The 12,730-nt window shown below is 38.9% G+C and overlaps 1 protein-coding gene across 2 annotated transcripts; it reads left to right on the top strand.

The window, feature by feature from the left end:
- smc6 (structural maintenance of chromosomes 6) lies at positions 1-12,273 on the top strand. 2 transcript variants are annotated; one of them, XM_061062897.1, is made up of 25 exons: positions 1-1,196; positions 1,966-2,071; positions 2,169-2,305; positions 3,078-3,139; positions 3,249-3,329; positions 3,447-3,548; positions 4,211-4,330; positions 4,544-4,639; positions 5,202-5,348; positions 5,459-5,547; positions 5,639-5,809; positions 5,946-6,124; positions 6,951-7,152; positions 7,244-7,358; positions 7,477-7,637; positions 8,155-8,290; positions 8,533-8,613; positions 8,702-8,872; positions 8,989-9,126; positions 9,360-9,505; positions 10,368-10,493; positions 10,585-10,690; positions 11,095-11,247; positions 11,332-11,429; positions 11,930-12,273. In XM_061062897.1, exons 1-25 carry the CDS (start codon positions 1,115-1,117, stop codon positions 12,012-12,014), a joined length of 3,090 nt encoding a protein of 1,029 aa, XP_060918880.1. In that variant the 5' UTR covers positions 1-1,114; the 3' UTR covers positions 12,015-12,273. The 2 variants fall into 2 exon arrangements, with proteins under 2 accessions (XP_060918880.1, XP_060918881.1); XM_061062898.1 differs by having other exon boundaries at positions 5,642-5,809.
- Positions 12,274-12,730: the final 457 nt, after the last annotated feature.

The raw sequence follows: 12,730 nt of genomic DNA on the forward strand, positions 1-12,730 counted from the left end.
CATTATAATTGTATCTGCTGCTGTTGTGTTCCTGCTGGGTTTACAATAGGCTATGATCTACCTCCTGGCTTGAAGACTGAAGGCTCATGTCTCTCTTTTATCGCTCATTCGACCAGTTTTGTTTTCTTTGTTTATAGTTACTCAAGTCTTTAAATATCCCACCATAGTGTGTCCGGTGTCACATTTGTAAATGTCTCATAATAGCAAAATTCAGTTTCTAAAGTTGATGAATTTAAGAGATTGTTCAAGTCTGACGTGATAGACATATTCAAATGCTGATGACACCGAAAATATTTTTTTTTCACCATAAAATCAAGTATATTTTTGTTGTCTGCATCCATATCAATAGTTCGCTGAAAGTGTTTTTTATTTCTTCTAGTGTATCACAAAAGGCATCACAACTTACAGCAAAGACAAACAAAGAAGAGATGCACTTTATCAATATTTTCAGCTGTTACTTTTAATATATTTTTTCTTTTGTCCAATTCTGATAAGATAACAAGTTTTTATGTAGTTTATTTATTTTTTAAACTCACGTTTAAGGGAATAAAAATCAGTTCAAATAAAGTGAGCAAAGATGATTGATGACTTATTCAATGGATCCTTGTCACAGTATTGTTAACAATAAGGGTCCACTTGGCAGGGCAAATCTTTGGGCTCCATAGAAGTTATGATTTTATGACAGCATGTGTGTTGACATGGATTTATACCAAAATAACTTTGACAGGATTACATTGGCCAATAAAATATCTGCCTTGACATCATGCATCCCCTGTGCAGCACAACAAACTGAACAGTTCGTTGTAAGTTCTTGTTTCTGTTATTTGTACTTCCAGATACTTGTTTCAGTATGAGTAAGAGGAAACTTAAAGTGAGCGGTGATAAGAAAGCAGACAAGAGCTGCAGATTAAGAATTGTTGGTAATGAAGAAACACCGGGTGATAAAACCCATCAGGGACCGTCTTCCAGCAGCTTCCCTCTTTCTGCCACAGTGAGTCATTTCCCCACAAAGCACCAACTATTTGTCTTTACTTTCTCTCCAACTCATTAACGGCTTAATATTGTTTCCTGCATGTATTTCTAGGGAGATACCGGCCTTATTGAAAGTGTCAGCATGAAGAATTTCATGTGTCACCGTGTGTTCGGTCCATTCCAGTTTGGGCTAAATGTGAATTTCATCGTCGGCAACAATGGAAGTAAGGCCATCAGGAGCTGTCATTAGATCTTCTGTTTGCTTCAGCTTGTATGTTTTATACCTCCCAACCCAGCCAGGGAGATGGACAGACTCTGCTGTATCTACTGCCTTTAAAACGAAGGTGCAATGATGATCTATTTGTGTCATTTAAAAGTAGAGGACTGATGAATGAGTTTTTCTTATTGTGTATGAGTGCATGATTACTGTTGTTCATAGTATGATAGGTGGTAAATGGACTTGAGCTTGTATAGCGCTGATCTAGTCTTCTGACTACTTTACACTGCAGGTCACACCTACCCATTCACATACTGATGGCAGAGGCTGCTAGTGGCCATTAGTATTAGCTAATCCCATTCATTAATTCATCAGACATGTGGCTGCACCTGCATGTGCTGCCTGCATGTGGCAGGGTGCAGCCTGCTTCATCTGGTTGAGAGGCGACCGACTCTACCACTGAGTCACAGCCACCACATATACGATGGATAGATAGATAGATAGCTGGGCAGACAGACAGTTACACTGTTAGATAAGCACACATACAGGTATACAGACAGGTAAGTAGACAGATAGAAAATGTAGATGTTTCTACAATAAATGAAATTACACTTGAAGAGAAAATAACACTAAATGATTAATGACAGCAGCTTCAAATGTAAAAGAGGGTGTTCATTTGCCTACAACCTTTAGTTCTGCATGTGAGGCACTAGTGTCTGTGGTTTATTCTCCATGCAGTAATTTAATCTCTGTGTTGATTCTAATTTAATTCTGAGGTGGAAAAAGTGCAATCCTGAATGCCCTGACTGTCGGCCTCGGTGGAAAGGCAACCGTCACAAACAGAGGAGTGTCCCTGAAGGATTTTGTAAAGACTGGTGAAGAGTGAGTCACTGTACATAATGCTGGACTCCGTGGGAAAAAGTCCTCAGGGACAATCGATAATGAGTTGAATGCCATAACAGTAGAGTCTTCTCTCTAGTGCTGCAGATATAACCATAAATCTGAGAAACAGAGGACCAGATGCCTATAAAAGTGACGTGTACGGCGACTGCATCTCTGTTGAGCATCACATCCCTTGCAATGGAACCCGAACCTGCAAACTGAAGAGCAAATCAGGTGCCTTTCTGCAGTAACAGATTTCCCATTAAACCTTCTCTAAATGTCAGACACACTTAGGAGACGTGAGGACAAAAGCTCTTCAGTCAGACTCTTATCCATCCGAGCTCTGTAAATACTTAAGTCATGGCCAGGAATGTTCCTCTATAAACTTGCACGAGTCTATTTAATGTACACGACACTTTGGCTGCTCTGAGCCAGTGGAAACATAAGACATGTTTACATTCATACAGGTTGATATTTTAGTCATAAAGTTGAAATGTTGCCACTTTCTTATGTGGATAATAAGAACTTGAGCAGCACTTAAAAACAGTTTGTGTTTTAAGATTAGGCAGTTTAAAGAAAGTAGAATAAGAAAGTTATTTCAGGTGTGATCATGCTCGACACTTATTTGGGTGTTTCTACTATTTTGTTTTTTTAATATTTTTCAGTTGTAATGGGTGGGGCAGGAACTGAAACATTGATGAGTGTGTTTTAATGTGTGTTGTTTCCTGGTGTACGCTGTTTATAGATTTGGCTGCTTGTCTTTATGCTTAAGGGACATTTATTCAAATGTATTGTTTCCCAAATTGAAACACTGTATTGTAGACATTGGAAAACACAAGATTCAGTTTTATTCAAGAGATGCTTTCACTCCCCACATTAAAGGAACGATCACAATGATAAGTTGAGTTTAAGTTGCTGCTCAGGTAGTGGGAAACCAATAATGGTAATCCCCATGAGTATGACAAAGCCTTGACAAACACATGTTGTCGCCTGTCGTGTATTCTAGGAAAACTTATCTCACACAAAAAGGAGGAGTTGACGGCCATCTTGGATCACTTCAACATCCAGGTTTTTATTTGATTTCATAAATGTTTTCAGGCTGTCGTAGAAATCGTTCATCACTGCAACCTCATTCTGCCTGAAAGCCTCAGCGGCACGCTTGTTTTGTGTTTCCCAGGTGGATAACCCAGTGTCCATTCTTAACCAAGAAATGAGCAAACAGTTCCTGCATACAAAAAGTGAATCAGACAAGTATAAGGTAATACATAACTGATAAGGTTTGATTTATTTTTTAGACTACATATGAATTTGGAGAATCTGATATAATATTTCTTTCGATTGATATTTTCTGGCTCTTTATTTTCGGCTTTTGTAGTTCTTCATGAAAGCAACTCAGCTGGAACAGATGAAGAGGGATTACACCCAGATCAAACAAACTACAACAGTCACACGACAGCAGGTCGAGAGACAAGAGGAGGTACGGCTCTCTTCACACATCTTAGACTTCGACTTTCTTTATTGTCATTCAAATTGTACCTTACAGTGCAGAATGAAATTTCATTGCAGTTGGCCCATCATAGTGCAGGATTAAAACAGCAGCTAGTATTTACATAAAAAATACAGGCGCAAACATAAATAAGTATAAAAGAAACTATGTGTAAAAATAATACGTAAGATATCAAATATATTGCACATGACTATATTGCACAGTCCAGTGAGGCAGTCCTGTGTGTGTGTGTGTGTGTGTGTGTGTGTGTGTGTGTGGGGGGGGGGGGGGGGGGAATTATTATTTTGCATCACATTATTTGGTGACATTAGCTCTACAAAATCAATACGTCACACATGTTTAGCTGATAGTTTGGTGTTGTCAACCAAGAGACTTTGATATGACTCCAAAATGGTGATATTTACTTATTTACTTGAGGTATGTTGTTCACTTTTAAGTAAACACCATAGGGGTGATTGTTAACATAGATAAGCACTTTGATTGCTCTGCTCTTGTACAGAACACCCTTTTTTTATCTTACACTTTCCTTCGCTCCTACATGCTGCTGATCAGTTTGTCTATTAATTTCCTTTTGTGTCTTTTGCCAGAATGAAGTCTATTAATTTAATGTCTCACACTTCTTTTGTATTCAGTGTCTCAAGGACCTGAAACAGGAGTTTCTAAAGAAGAAAGAGAGGTATGAAACCGTGTCATCCTTCAGTGAGATAAAGGAGGTCCTTGAGAATCTGAAGAAAAAAATGGCATGGTGTTTGGTAAGAGATATTTTGTCACAGTTGTATAAAACAGATACAAGAAAACCATCCTGTTACTCCCTGCTTTCTTTACATTTTATTGTGAATTCTAAGTAGTGTGAAAATGTATGAAAAGAAAGCAGAAACCACACCAAAGAAAAGTGGAATAATAGCAAGAACATCAGTTTCATTCAGCTCTTGCAGATGATCATGGTCATCTGTTTTTCCTGTCAGGTCAGAGAGAAGGAGGTGTTAGTACAGCAGCTGAAGGAGGACATTGAAAGGGAAGGGAATAATGGCAAACATCAGAAGAACCTTCAGCTCTATCAGGTGACTCACAAGTGTCCTTATTCTATTAAATATACAAGAGTCTATTTATAAATGTTGTAGCCCTTCTCACCCTCACCAGCAAATGAACCAAGTGTCTTCACTTCATGTTAGGACAGTACACTTTGAGGTTTATAATAGCTGTCCTCCAGTGAAAAAGCAACTTCGACTTGGAATTTTTAGTTCTAACATGTTGTCTTCAGAGATCCCTTTAACTCCGTAGTGTATTGCCCTCAGAATGTCTCTCCTTTCATTTTTATCTGTGAAAAATTTTACATTTCTTTTATAAAGGAGGAGTTATATCTAGGATTTAAACAGAACTTACACTGTGTCAGTCACTGCAGGTCACAAGCTCATGCACATTATAAACAGAGATGCTAGCAACACTTAGCACAGTGAAACTTCTGTAGATGACTTTGTCTCAAAGAATACTTTCATTTAAAGCTAAATTTCACAGTCTACATGTTGTTTTTGTCACAATATGATAATGTATCCAATCTTTGGACATCAATACATTCTTTTCTGATATTTAAAATTCTGACATGATGAGTTTCCTTCCACATAGGCTACGGTCATCCAATTAGAAGGGAGGCTTCAGTGCGTAAAGAGCTGTATTGACAATCTGAGAGAGCAACAAGACTCTTTATCAGATGACTGTCACAAGTTGAAAATACAAGTGAGGATTATTAACAAAAGTCATAAGGAAAAGGAGGTATGGATTTAGAAATTCATGATAAACCCAGTTCTGTGTCTGTGCAAAACCTATTTTTTTAAAGTATGCATAACGTAAGTTGTTTAAAGAGACGCGATCTTTTCCCTCAGCTTGTCTATTTTCGGGTTCTGAACAAACTCAAGCACTCAGAGAAGGAACAAAATCTTCTTCAGGAGAAAATAAACAATGCAAAAACAAGGTGGGGGAGTACTGAGGTGAAACAAATCCTCTAACTGAGGGCCTGAAGAGAAAGACATGCATGCATTTCATACTATGTTTCTTCCCCTCAGCAGGAGCCCAAACAAAGATGGAGAGACAGAATACGCTGAACAGAAAAAGAAAATATCTAGCCTGAAAAAGGAGCTTGCAGAGCTTGAGAGCGAGTGCTCACAGCTGAATCAAGAGATCAATAGCAAACATCAGGCACTTTTCAAAAGAAGGGAAGAGCAGGACAAGCTGAGGTACCAGACGTTACTTTTACTTCAAACGAATGTATGTTGAGGGTTTGTGAGGGGGGGGGGATTGTCATTTATATGAGGGCCCAGATTTTCTGCCCTTTGGTGATTGCCCTGATGGAGAATTGTTACTATTGGACAGATTGGAAGAAAGAAACATCCAACAATCATACGAGTCCAAACTTATGAGAAAGACTCGGTTCCTCGCCAGTCAGTCAAACAACCTGAAGCGTTTTGGAGATAATGTACCCGACCTGCTGAATTCCATTTCTGAGGCGCATGCCAAAGGACGCTTTCTCAAGAGACCCGTTGGTCCCCTAGGTGACTCTTTTTTATCACGTTCTGTTGGTTTGATTTCTCTGCTGATTAATGAAAGAGATTAGTTTGACTTTCTGGGAATTACGCTTATTTGCGTTATTGCAGAAAACCAGTTATAACGTTTGCTCAGCAAAAAATAAAAAATAGAAACAAGGGGAAACAGCTAGCCTGTGTCTGTCCTAAGATATCATTTACACTCACCAGCATCACCAAATCTCTCTCAATAAACATGACATATCTCAAATGTATAAAAAGGGTAAGAAATGAACAAATTAAGGTTTGACAGGAGACTATGCCCTGGCTAGAAGCAAGTAGCAGTAACTGCACTGATTAGTGAGCTGGACAAACTCACGCTAGCTGTTTCTTTAGTTTCCTGTTTGTATGCTTAGCTAGGCTAGTAGGATGCTAACTTCTGCATCAATTTGATTTTAGAATAGTATTAATGATTATTCTAGCTCTAGTCGAGAAAGCAAATAAATGTATTTTTTAAGAACAAAATTAATTAACAGTTCCAATGGAAGGTTATGATAGAAGAAAAACTCCTAATTTGTTAAAAATTATTTTTTGCAAGTTTTGTTTCATCTTAATTTGTGACCATAACCTCAAAGAGTTTTTTTTAAATGTATAATCTTAGAGAATGTTACATTTTATTCTCAGTAATTTCAACTGTTATTCTTAATCCTTCTCCTCTGGCAGTGTAATTTATTTCTTAACTGCAGTGATCCTAGTAAGCCATCATGCATTTTTTTAGTTTTTGCACACCAGCAGTGAAGCAGTGAATTAGTTCTACAAATTATACAGTATATAGACAGCCCGTGTTCTCTCTCAGGAGCCTGTTTCAGTCTGAACGATCCCACGTTGGCAGTAGCTGTGGAGTGTTGTCTGCGGACCCTCATGAGGACTTTCTGCTGTGACAACTACAAGGACGAGGCAGTCCTTCAGGAGCTGATGTCTACCTATTATCCAACAGGCACCAGGCCACAAATCATTGTCTGCCCTTTCTCAGACAAACTGTACAACATTCAAGGACGGTCAGCAGCAGCAGAATGTCTTTGTTGTTGACTTATAACATTTGAAAGTTCAAATAATCATGTGTTTAACGTCTATGCTTTTTTTTTGTAGGAAAGCATATCACCCTGAATGTCATACTCTGATTGACGTAATCACAGCACCAAGCCCGGTCATCATAAACTGCCTCATTGATATGAGGGCGATAGAATCTGTTCTGATCATAAAGGTAAGTACATCTCTGATGCACATTGATACCAAATCTGGCATGTTATGGATTACATTTAAAAAAAAAAGGTGTTCAGTTTTTGCCTTATCACCACATAACTGTGGCTTCATTGTTTCAGGAAAAAGACATAGCGAGGAGGATCATGCAGCAAGGAGAGTCACCCCTAAACTGTCGTGAGGCCTTCACTGCTGAGGGAGATCAGGTGTATCACAACCGTTATTATACCTCTGACTACAGCAGAGCCAAGTATCTGGGCATGAATCTCCAGACTGAAATAAGGTAATTGATATGCATGCAACACACATTATGAGAAAAAAAATGAAGACCGACAGAGTTACATCTCTACTCACAGGCACCATCTGAAAATCAGTGATTCATATATTTCATCATGAATCTCAGCCATGCTAGCAGTTTCCCGCTGTTTCCACTCTAACCAGACACTGTACTGTATCCAACTTGCTGTTAAGCATCCAAACCCCAGAGTGGTATACATCTTCTTATCTGTCTCTCTGAATGTCAACAAATGAGCCTTGAAAAAATACATTACATTAAGAAACACTCAATGATAGTGTCAACATATGCACAATTTGCTGCATTTTCTTTCTCCTGCATTTATTCCATTTGGAGTGAATACTCAAATATTAAGTATTTAATTTTCAAAGCGTCACTCTTTGTTCAATGAAAACATGAGTCTGCAGTGTTTGCAAGTTTTCTAAAGGGGCTGTTATGAGATTCTTTTCTCTGTCGACTGTGTGGCGTTCTGAGTTGGAATAAAGTTGCATCCTGCCTGTCACAGCGTGTTGGAGTCAGAGTTGGAGAATCAGCAGGCTCAGCTGTCCAGGTTTCAGCTCCAAGTGACCTTTTTGTCTAATGACATCTCGTACATGGAGAACAAGCTGAATACCGCCATTACCATCCTGAAGAAAACTCTGGTCAGTGAACTGTGAACTCTTTCAAGATTTGCACCAGAACTTTTTATACCAGTCATGCTTCCCTCAGAACATTTTCTTTTGTTTCTCTCCTGATATGACCGTTTTCTTTTTGCTCAGTCTGAGAGACAGCTTGGTTTTTATTGCTGCTGTTTTTGCAGAAAGGTCACTGCTGAAAATTGTGTGATTTATCTAGCTTTATTGAAGGGTATATTGCAAATAACATTGGCTTTTTTTTTATACAGGCCTCTGTGAATCAAATCAAGGCAACAATAACTGAGCTGCAGACGGCTGGAGAGGAGCACGCTAGTGACATCAGCTCCTTGGTGATCATTTACAGTTGTCTTTCATTAAAACAGACACAAATCCGAAGAGGGATTTTGTAAGTCCAATGTCTTCAAATGCTTGTTGCAGGAAGAAGTTGCCAACGAGAACCGTCAGAAGATCAAGACAGAGAAACAGGCTGTTGATGAAGCAAAGTTGGAGCTAGACAAATGTCGGAAAAAGGCAGAGGACATGGAGTCAGAATACTCTTCTGTTAGGAAACAGTTTGATCAACTCCTTGAAGAGAGGGAGCCCTTAAAGGTACAGTGTAGGCAGGCATGTTTCTGCCTAGATTCTGCATCTATTGTTAGTGTGTAAAGCCTTTCTTATATGAAGTAGTGGTTGTAAAATGTAATATTTTGTTTGTTGTCCTGAAGCATGAACAAGAGAAGCTGGAGGCTGAGTGTACAAAGTGTAAACATAATTTTAAGATCATAGAGAACCAACTTAAGGCTCATGAAGACAACATCCAAGCTATGAAAAGTGACCTCGCCCAAAGAGAAGAAGAGTTACAGGTACCAATAGCTTTACTAAAACAGTTGTAATGTAAGTGATGTAGCATTTTCATTTGAGGCTAAAGTGTTTATTATAGTACAGTTTATCTCTCGCCCTTTAGCTATACAAAACCATTCCTATCAGCTGGCTAGCAGTTGGAAAAACTCAACTAAAGAGGTGATTTACTGCCTCCAGAGATCTGTAGCGATCTCAAGTAAAAATCTGTCTTAAGCGCTCACATATGTGACGACAGGAATATGTGGCCAAAGCCTCAGAGATCAGTCCTGAGCGGCAGCAGGTGACCGGCAGCATCATGAGCGTCGACAGAGAAATCACTCAGCTGAAGGAGAAAATCAAAGTTTTGGAGAGCAGCCATGGAGACCGGGAGAAAGTGGTCAGGTGAGAAATGACAGGTTTTCTGAAAAATATGTGGGAACAGAGTCATGTTGAAACGCGCTGGTACAAAATATCTCCCAAGGACGGAGCAGCTCTGCAGATAGGCCTAATGTGAACGGTTGAACCTCTTTCAGGTGTGCACAGTTTTCCAGTAGTAATGTGGTTGACCGTTAATAATACATCAACATGAAATCCCACATCAACTTAAGTGCTGTAGTTAATTACTTATTCAAAGTACAAGTTGGTCTTGTTCTATACCTGAATATTTGTTTGCTGATGTCCTATTGCATTCTGTTTTCTATTTTTGTATTTTTACTGCAATACATTGTAGATTTCTTTTAATGAAAAAATAAAATATTGCGCGTTTTCTTCAGAAAACTCGACTTACTCATGCACAAGAAAGGATCAGTAAAGAGATATGATGTACAACTTTGTCCTCGAGGGGGCTCCAAGATCGGTGCAGAGAGTTCCTCACAGGAGCTTCAAGTGACATTTTTAAGGCATTTTTATGATTTGATTGGTAACGCAGTATTTTCAAAGTGCCTAAGCTAACCAGCTAACTTTGAGTTCATTTTGTAGAAAGACGTTTGATATTTTGAATAGAAGAAGTGTTAGAGTTGTCCTGCATCATTCTTCCTCATCATGGCACTATAGGTTCCAGCTTTAGTTATGTCGTCGGGAAAAAATGTGTTTCTGCCCACTGAGGTTCAGCTCATCCACCGAGACTCCTCCTGCCACCGAGAGTCTTTTCAACTGGATGCTTCAATCTGATCTGCCCGTTGGCCATCACTAAATCATCTTGTGGCCTTGTTCTGGAATAAGAAAAATTTAGGCTAGGCCATTTTCTGTCCTGTGCCCTCATTAGGGAGTACGCAGAGGCCCTCGCTCTCTACAGAAAGAAAACCAACCAAGTGACAGATCTGCGGGGGTTCATTGATCGACTTGACAACATCATGTCAGACAGGGGCAACAGATACAAAGTCATGCGTAGGTAAATAATGCCCTACTGAGTTTCAACACAGTCCAGAAATACATAGCTGTAGCCGCTCTGATTTCATGGTTTCATCTTTCTCCTCCCAAAGGTCTCTCTCTGTCAGATGCAAGCTGTACTTCAATAACTTTCTCATAAAGATGAACTGCTGCGGCGCCATGGTTTTTGATCACATCAATGAGACGCTCTACATCTCGGTACGTCTATATGTGTGTTTTTGTATGTGATCTACTGTGATAGATTCTTCCTGTTCCAAGCTCACAGAATGACTCAAAATCACATCAAATTGAGGAGTATAAAAAACATCATTATTGTCCCTCCTCTCTCCTTTTCCCATATCATTTCCTGCCACCACTCAGCCACAAAAATAATCTTAATGAAAACAAACACCTGGTATATACATTACTTTTTAAAAACCCTCGGTTCAGCTCAGTGGTTAACTTGAACGTCCCATGTGCAAAGGTTATAGCCCTCGAAACAGCCGTCCTGCATTTGGCTCCCATCTGCTGTTAACCACATGTGATCCTTCACCTTCTAATCTACTGTCCTCTCCACTTGTGTAAGTGTTTTGGGAATAAATACCCCACCTCTTGATGTAAAGGTTGGGCCTACAGAGAGGGAGGATGAAGCTGTGAGGGACACGAGGTCACTGTCAGGCGGTGAACGCTCCTTCTCCACTGTTTGCTTCATGCTCTCCTTGTGGGAGATCACAGAGTCACCCTTCAGATGCCTCGATGAGTTCGACGTCTACATGGTGAGCACACAGAAACAACAGTGTTACCTCGCGCATTCACACTTTGTATAAAAATGTTTTAAATTTAACTCACTTTCTTTGTAGGATATGCAAAATCGCAGAATCTCTCTGGATCTCCTCCTGGATCTGTCTCAGCGGCAGCTACTCCGACAGTTTATCTTCATCACTCCCCTCACCACCAGGTGGCGCTCTTTTTAGTGTTTGTTTCTGACCTAAACCTTTAGATTAAGTGTAACTTTACATCTTTTGTTTTATTAAAGAGGCTAAAATGAACCGTCAGATCAGTTACAGTACTGGATCTTCAAAATTTGCAAACCTTTGCAAAATGAGAAGTGTTTGAATAAAAGCAGAATATGATAAATAAAGTAATCATTGTCTGTATCTGTTTTTCGTGCATTTTATTGATTATATTAATCTTTTAGAGGCATTTAAACTTTAACAATTTGTAATTAATAGTGGCTTTATGTATTGAAATTCTATACACTTTTTAGAATTTTAACACATTTCTTAACCTCATTTAAATATGGATTTTAAATATATATTTAAACTGATTTAATTTGAACAGTGCCATGCAACAGTGGTCATATTTGTATTTCTCTTTTTGCATTCATAAAGACTTGATTCACTGTTTCAAAGGGTTCGATGACTAATCACAAAGTCACCTGCTGTTTCTCTCTTTCAGAAATTTGCCTAAAAGCAGCCTCATCAAAGTGCACCAGCTTCAGGGTCCACACAATCAGAGGGAGACTGAGGATGAAGACGTTTGAAGTGAGCTCTAGAGACCATAACATAAAGGATGTTCATGTGCACAGTAATTTATTTTTCAGCCTTACCCTACTGTATGTGTTTGTGTTATGTCTTTGTTTCTTTAGTGAGAGAGTGTAAAGGATGTGTTATATGTAAAAATGTTGTGTTATTCATTATTCTGTAACTCAGTATTCTGTGTGTTTTAGAATGCTAGTGTTCATTATTCCTGAAGTTAAAAATCTGTTTTGATGTAGTATACATTTTAGTTTAAATGTTTGTGATTTTAGTTTAGTCCGTTTTACTCTGAACTCAACTTGACACTGTTAGTATTCTCACAACAAGCAATCTGTTGGTGAAGTTTGCAACTAGTCACGGACAAACACTGATCATCTTTGGCATTCATCTATGTGACATTAACTTGAGCTCTATCTAATTCTCTCCTTCTTCTTGAGAACCTTTTATCTAACAGTATTTAAACGGTATTACAGTCAAGACTCATATCTATTGTTCTAATAAACCTTTTGCATAACCTAAACACTTTTATATGCGTCATACTTTTTCACACACACGCACACATGCACACACGCATTGACACACACACACACACACACACACACACACGTGCATTGACACACACAATAACACACACACAATAACACACACCCACGCATACACACAATCAGCTATTAGCTCATGCGATCCATCCGCTCATCCACATCAACACACTCTTTTAATT

This window comes from Labrus mixtus, chromosome 18 (assembly GCF_963584025.1).
Source record: "Labrus mixtus chromosome 18, fLabMix1.1, whole genome shotgun sequence".
NCBI lineage: Eukaryota > Metazoa > Chordata > Actinopteri > Labriformes > Labridae > Labrus > Labrus mixtus.